The sequence below is a fragment of the Protopterus annectens genome, chromosome 1.part0 (assembly GCF_019279795.1).
Source record: "Protopterus annectens isolate FY-2018-M chromosome 1.part0, PAN1.0, whole genome shotgun sequence".
Taxonomy (NCBI): domain Eukaryota; kingdom Metazoa; phylum Chordata; order Ceratodontiformes; family Protopteridae; genus Protopterus; species Protopterus annectens.
The window spans coordinates 1,033,722,797-1,033,730,774 of record NC_056725.1 but is presented as its reverse complement, the minus strand read 5'-3'; the positions used below and the strand labels follow the sequence as shown (position 1 = coordinate 1,033,730,774).

The 7,978-nt window shown below is 36.9% G+C and overlaps 1 protein-coding gene across 1 annotated transcript in view; it reads left to right on the top strand.

Annotated features, from left to right (window-relative positions):
• Positions 1-7,733, top strand: part of CYRIA (CYFIP related Rac1 interactor A) — a 601,118-nt gene extending 593,385 nt beyond the window's left edge. The window contains exon 10 of the mRNA XM_044064853.1: positions 7,144-7,733. Within this exon, the coding sequence (XP_043920788.1) occupies positions 7,144-7,207 (64 nt within the window). The 3' untranslated portion in view covers positions 7,208-7,733. The remainder of the gene's footprint in view (positions 1-7,143) is intronic.
• The last annotated feature ends 245 nt before the right edge of the window (positions 7,734-7,978 follow it).

Genomic DNA, 7,978 nt, shown 5'->3' with positions numbered 1-7,978 from the left:
TTCCATTTTATGTTGGATGAACCTATAACAGAATTGAGTAGCAATTATTTAGGAATTGGATAATGCTACCAGAGGATTAAAGGATGTAAGTGTTTACCCTTGGCAGAATGGAATGAGCAATAAGCAACTTGAACAGCATACTCTCACCTTTGCAGTATTTTTTAAAGATGTCTACAGTATAAGATGACAAGGATATTTTGTAAAGACGTCTACAGAATAAGATGACAAGGGTCTTGAAGGTGTTCAGTTTTTGAGTAAAAGAATGGATTCAGATAGTAAACATCATGCCTACTGACCTGATTCTGTTTTATGGTTAGGTCACCTTCAATAAGTGAACCATGGTGTGAAGTATTATATCTAAAGTTTAAGAAGGCTTTTGGAACTGAGATTCATAGTATTGGTAATATAACATAATATACTGTGGAAAACGAGTTCACTTACCTAGAAAACTAACATACACCCAGAGTCAATTTAGTGCAGTCAGGTAATCAACTTATTTTAGTAAACGAGGGGGGGACACAGTATTAGGAGAATATGTAGTTTCAACACAGGCAGTAACTGAAGGTCAGGACTAAACCCTAGGCTGTGGCGATATGAAGCAAAAGCCTTAAGCAATGCGTCACCAACTACCCAGTTTGTTGGCCAGTGGGTTTCCATGTGGTTTAGATCAGGACCAGTAATGTTCAGCATTTTTCTGTCAGATGGTTCAGTGGGATTAGAGAAAGCCACCAGCCTTTTGATAGCATAGAAGGTTAATTCTGGGATGGGGACATAGTCTGCAAAGTAACTTTGTATGGGATGCAGACTGGATAGGAGAGGCAGTAATTGGATTTCCATGTGGAAAGGACAGGTGTTTTGTGGAGGAATTAAAAGGATATTTTACAAGTAGTATTACTGGATGAGTAAAATAGAGAAATTATCTGTGTATTGTAATTGTCAAGGTTTGAGTGTTCATGTTTAGTTTTAGTAAGAGGGAACATTTGGAAAAGGCTAGCAAGTGGTGAAGGTGTGAACTCTACAGGTGTTGAGTTTATCCTTTTGTTTGACAGGGCACTAGTAAGGTCCCATTTGAGTAAATTATCAGTTCAAGGGGACATATTTGAAGAGGAGCTTCTGTATAGTTCATTTCGGTGAATGTTTCCGCAAGTGTATGGAATATGCCACTGGAGATACCTTACTAAATGCATACAAGAACTAAACAATATATCCTACGTGAATTAGTTCAGAACCCTGTGACTATACTGTGTATCATACAGACTACTAAGCGGTGACCTTTTTTTTATCATACAAAGTATCCTCTAACCCAGTACTGTTGGATTTACTGCACATCAGCAAGTCAAGTAGCATCAGAAATACTGTGTCTAGGGATCTAAACCTCTTCTGCAACATGCAAAAATTAAATTTTGAAATCTCAACAGAATAAACAAGGCATATTACATGATTCATAGGTCGTTACTGGATTAACGACTAAAGGGGCCTTTCTAAGCCTAGCCAAGTTTTCCTGAAAGAATAATGATGTTCTGCAATGAAATAGGACATTGAGGCCCAGGCATTTAAGTTTCATCTTTCCATAAGGGAAATGGGTGCCAGGCCCTGGTGTAAATTGTCCCATTCCCCTTCCATTTGTCTAGATTATGCTTAAACTGAGTAATAGATGAACTCTGCTTCACATGGATGGGAATCCTGTTCCATAGCAGGGACAATATGTGTGTGTGTGTGAGTGTGTGTATCTATATGTGTGTGTGTATGTGTATATATATATATATATATATATATATATATATATATGTATATATAAAATCAGTGTGCGTGTACATTATGTATATGCTTCTCTGTGTACGTGTATATGCAAATGTCTTTGCTGTCTCAGTGAGCTAAGCTGCTTTATTTGTATTTTCGGGGTGGTGCCGAGACCTGTTTTACCACCTTGTTTGTGTGTATCTGGATAGCTATCCATAGATATTATATTCATATATGCCTATGTGTATGTGGGTCCATTCAGGAAGATCGACATACTCTGTCAACTTTGCTAATATTGATAGCAAAACATCAACACCTTATTCCGTGTGCGCCAGGGAATATCTTCGGTGCATGCAAACATAAATTTTAAAACCGTTTTGCAGAGGGACTTGCCCTTCTACACTTGCAACCCCTACTAATTATACATACTAACTCTGTAACATCGCACAGTACAGAGGGAAAGGATATATCCCCCAACCCCAGGAATTGTGCAGTCTCACATAGTTGTCGACCATCTGTTTAGTCACCCACATTGTTTGTACTAAACAAATGTCGACTAAAAGCAAATTTGACCATATCTAATCCACATGCACTCACACAGTGTGTGTGCATGTATGTATGTATGTGTATATCTGTAGCATCATCACTTTATCTAAAACTCAAAATGTTGAAAGCCTGTTTAATGCAGGGGCAAGCCCCACTGAACTCCTAATGCGATTGTCTTCCCCCAACACCCCCCAACACCTCCTGCAACATGTGATTAACTCGGGAGCACAAAATAGTGAAGAAAAGGGAAATTAGTTTTTGATATTTTGGGTTTAATTATTTTGAATTTACGATCAAATGAATATAAAGCATTCAAATGGTAGTAAGTTCAGCATACTGAACGTGTTTAATTTTGGCACAAGCAATTGAATTGTCATATGATCACAGAATAGCTGCATTACTTTGTGCAAGGTCACAGTATAGTGGGGGCTTAAAATTTGCCCTTTCCCCACTGTTGTAAAATGTTACAGTTATTGTATTAAGTAGCTGTAAGGTGGGTAGCTGTGTGTGTGTGTGTGTGTGTGTGTGTGTGCGTGTGTGCGTGTGTGTGTATGTATATATATATATATACATATTTATATATATATATATATATATATATATATATATACATATTTATATATATATATATATATATATATATTTATACACATATACACACACACACCACTACTCACCTTTACATCTTACCTTACTTTTTCATGGAGTGATAGGCCAGTTATGCTGTTAACTCCTTTTTAAACGATGGTAGTATGCGTCAAACTACTGGATCTAGAGTAGTGATTTTTCTTTATAAAGGGTAGACCTTAAAATGATCTCTGGTCTTGGTAGTTAGCTGGACTCTTTAATTTATAGAGCAATATGAAGTTTTGGACTGTCAGATTCCTAATGGCCTAAAAAGCAAGGCACAGGTTGCCCCAAGGCGTCTAGAAGATGCTGAATACAGGGCAGAGCCTCCTGGCTCTACTGGTAGCTGATGTCTTTTAGACCTGTTATGTTTTTGTTAAGAATGTTTGTGGTCTCTCTATCTGCTTAATATGTTTATTAAAATGCATCCCAAAGGGTGCATGTATTCTGTGATGGGCCTGATCAGTGTACGATATAGAAGGGTGAAGACTTTGGATCTTGATGATATACTCTTTGCAATCAGCTTAGTTAGATAGGATTTCCTAACCACTGTTGCAACATGATGATTGGGAGTGAATTGTCTGCCCAAGTTTTAAGGTCATTTTGGAGGGGGCGTCGCCTCTATTATAAGCTGGTTCGAGGAATTGTGTACTGAATGTGTCAGTATTGCATTTTTAGCATTTGGTTTTAGCCCATTTTCCTGTGCATTAGCTATTAACGTGTGTAAGTTCCATTTTGTAACTTCTGTATACTTGAAGGGGACTTTAGAATGACAACCAGTTTATAAACATTAGCAGACCTGGTTAACAGGAGATCTGAGTTTATTTTTAGAGATTATAAAAGTATATGCCGAACAGTAGACGTCCTATTATGGATCCCTGAGGGACTCCACTGACACTGTCACTGTGTGGGTTTTGTCCCTCAGCCATTTTGTTATCCACTGACCTGAGTAAGGATCAGTTTAGAGATGCTTTGGCGAGGTCAAGATATTCCTTATGGACAGCGTGAATGCTGTCCACACCATGATTTATTCTCAGAGAAATTTAGCAGATTCATTAGACAGGATCTACACTTAAAAAAGCCAAACTGCTGTGTGTTAAATCTTAGAAGATTATTAATGTCCTAGTTTTGTCCTAGGCTTATTGTCTTTAGTTTTCAGTGTCTAGTGGTGCCGTCCTTGTGAAGTGGCATCACAAACCACTGTGCATCATACCTGTGGGACAGAGCCAGTGGCAAAGCTCATGTTGAATAGCTGTAGAAGCAGGCTCACCAACGATGTTTAGTGCTGGTCAGCTGGTGTCCATGTATGCTATCAGGTCCCATGGAGGATGTTTGTTTTGGAAAGTACAGTACCTCTAGAAAGTGTTCTTTTTATGATAGTGGGTTTGATACCCTTGGGAATATGTAGGTTTTGTATAGCTGTCTTGGTGGTGAAATTTTGCACTGAATTTGTTATTTGTAATATCCACTGGATCTGATTAGGTGGTATAATTTTGAATAGGTTCAGAGCACTCTCTATGTTATTTCTTAAATTCCTGGTGTTTAAGTAAAGAATTTGTAATTATCCTTAGCTTCTAGTTCCCATCTAACTTCATGGAAACCTTAGCTTTCCTGTTCATATTTTTCACTACTTTTGAGAATTTGTTGATGTTGACTTTAATTAGTTTTACTGGATATTCTAAGAAGATGTTTTCCTTTTATTATGTTTATTTGTGCATGTGTACCAGTAGGTTGGTTTGCTTTTGAACTTTTTGTTTTGTTTGATTCTAGTAGAAGCTGTCAAGGTAATACATTTATCTAGGTGCACATAGAATTTATTTGCTTAACTACTGGCCAGTTTGGGGGAGGTGTACAGTTATACTTGATTTTGAGACTTCTTAGAATTGCAGGATGTTAATATGTTTGAAATCTTTGAATATTGTGATATTTTTGGGAATATGGAGAAGTTTAAAAGACTGTGGTCAGATTTAATTGGGGAAAGGTATACCAGTGTACTAGATTATTGATTTTAAAACATTAGGTCAAACAATGCTTTGTTTTGTCTTGTAGCACTTTTTGACTGTTTGGTCTAGTGAGTTCTTGTTTATGCCTACAAATTGCTTAATTTTGTAATCTACAGTGTCCCAGTTTGTTGAAGGGTAGTTAGTCTTCCAGGATGATGAGAGCTCCTTTGTATTTGAACTTTATCCATTATGTTTAGGAATTGAATATGGTTTTCAGGGTGTATTAAGGAGATCCTGTAGCATGATACAATTCTTTTTTATGATCTGTACATCGGTAAGTTTATACTGCAGTGGTGGTGCTGCGGTAACGTTGTCGCCTCACAGTAAGACGTCCTGTTTGATTCTCAGCTAGAGCGTCTTCTGTGCGGAGACATGCGTGAATGGGTGTATCTTCTTTGAAGCTTGTGCGTCAGGGCCGGCAACTCGGCATGTAAAAATCTACTGCCAATCATTAGCGAGCCCTAACCGGGAAAAGCCGAAAGACACAACAACAACATCGGTAAGTTTACTTTGTAGGTCTCTAGGAATCTGTCCTGAGGGTAATGTGATTTTTATCAAAATGGATACTTCGCTGCAGTTTCCATTGTGCCTATAAACGCAAGTTAGGCACAAAATCCTGGTACAGAGGAAATATGTCTAAACTTTTAAATTAAGTTTTGATGATAATGCAAACATGAATGTACTTCAAAACGTTTTCAGTATAACAAATATTGGTAGAGATCTAACTATGGTAAAAACCGCTAAAACAATTTAGGTTTGTTTGGATGCGAGGGGTAGTGCCTTAGTGCAGCTTTTCACTCTATGGTAGTTCTTGTCTTGCTAAGAGTAAAACTTCAGTTGAAGTGCCTGTGTCTGTCATGTACAGGTTGTTTTGGTGCTGTGAAAAGCACAGCTCAGTTCAGTATAGCTGAGCTAAGAAATTAATGTAACCAATGAAAAAATAGCTTTGGTTTCAAGTTTAGAGGGGAAAACATGCAAAATGTAGAAAAATGACAGAACTCTCTCAAATCTTGATTTTAGTTAGCTAGGCACAGCACAGAACCCGCTTGAAAACCGGTATGAGTAGTAAAACACCTCCAGTTATTAGCTGTAACTTCAGATTCAGAGAAAAACACAGTAAAATAGAAAAAGATGACCGTCACCATTCAAAACTGATTTAAATAGGCAACTTTAAGTGCAGTAGAACAAATGTACTTCCCTACTTCCTGGATACAAAATGGTGTCAAAATGTCTCTATTTGACTTTAGCTTGTGCATAGGAGCTTCAACTTCCAAGAATCTTAGAATAAGACAATTGCTAACTACTCGTGCAGTATAAACTTCATAGTGAAAATGAAAGCCGTAAACAACTAAAGCTTTTAACCAGTAGTGTTTTTTCCTCCCCTTGTGGCAGTTATAACCATTCTCACCAGATTTAACCACTACAAGATTTTGATAGCTCACGCAGCTGGCGAAAAGTGGCTTTGTTTGTCTAAGTTTGGAAAGTGACTAAAAGCATAACAGATAAATGTAGCAACCTTGATTAATACAGTTGGCATAAAAACCACTTGAAAAGCAGTACAAACTATAAATCCAATTCATTAAGTAGCTGTAGCTTCAAATTCAGACAAACAGTAAAAATTGAGAAAAAATTAGAACCCTCTCAAAACTGAATCTAAACATCTAGACACAGAACACATTTAAAAAGTAGTGCAAACAGTAAAATATCTTCAATTAATAGCTGAAACTTCAAGAAACCGTACAATCCAAAAGGGGGACTTGATTCCAGAACCTTCCCTACTTAGTATATGAAACACTTCATTTACAGGTTGAGCTATAGAAGCAGTATTTGCATGTACATGTGTGTGTGTGTGTGTGTGTATGCATATATATATATATATATATATATATATATATATATATATATATATATATATATATATATACACACACACACACACACACACACACACACACACACACACACACACACACACACACACGTTAAAGGATCAGCTCTTGTTTGGGTAGCAGAGTTCCAAACTACATGTCGGATTAGGGATGTGTTATCACATTAATTCTGCTAGATGGAAGCATCAGTCTGTTTTTTTTTTCAGCGTACATAAAACAATGTATAATGAAGTAAAAAGTTCCTTACTTCACACATTAATTGTTGTATTGATGTTTCATACCACTTTCCTTCCATGTATAGAAATATTACAGTTCAATTACGTATGTTTTTTTTTAAGGTTCACTACAATCCATTTGAATGATGAGTCCACATCTAAACAGATTCGAGCTATGCTTCAGTGATGCCTTTCAAGAGAAGAGGATCTGTTCCTGACCTCAGAAGATGTATATGTTTACATAATTTAACTGAAAGTGATGCTAATACTTTGTATGTGTTTGTGTACTACCTGTATCCAGATCACTATGTACTATAAACTGATTTTGCAGCACAAGTTGTCAAAATACATCTCTAAAACTCTGTCAGTCCTTTAAACCACAGTAGCTGGAGATGCAGATTGTATTGTATAGCAGAATAAATAAGTGTAGTTACTTGTGTATCTAAATATGACCAATGTTAAGTAATACGTTACTATTCTGCTGTTGCAGAAAGTGTTTGTAAAAAAACAGTAAGCAAGCCACAAGGTAGTTAGATCATAAAGAAAATATCTTGCAGAAGACATCATTTGCCGTGTTCTATGTATAACTTAATTTGTAGCCTTCCCTTGGTAATATCACTGGAGTTTCATAACATTAATGCTGGACATGTCCTAGCAGTTATAAAAATGGAGGATGTTGGGCATTTCTCAGTTGTTGCCCTCTCCTAATGTTACATTTGTCTCAGTGACTGTGTTGAATGTAGGTCTTTGTTCATCACGTCCTTGACAAGTGAGGTGCCAAGTGTTTTATTAGTGGCTTTAGCCATCAACAGTTTCTCTTCTGTCCCTAATTAGGAACGTTGATTTGTAAAAGCTGACATAGTAGTTCTTACTGTTTTAAGTCTTACCATAGATTTTTAATTTGCCATGTTTCTCTGAGTAAGTTAAAAAGTCAGTGTACGATGCACCCCATTCCTAA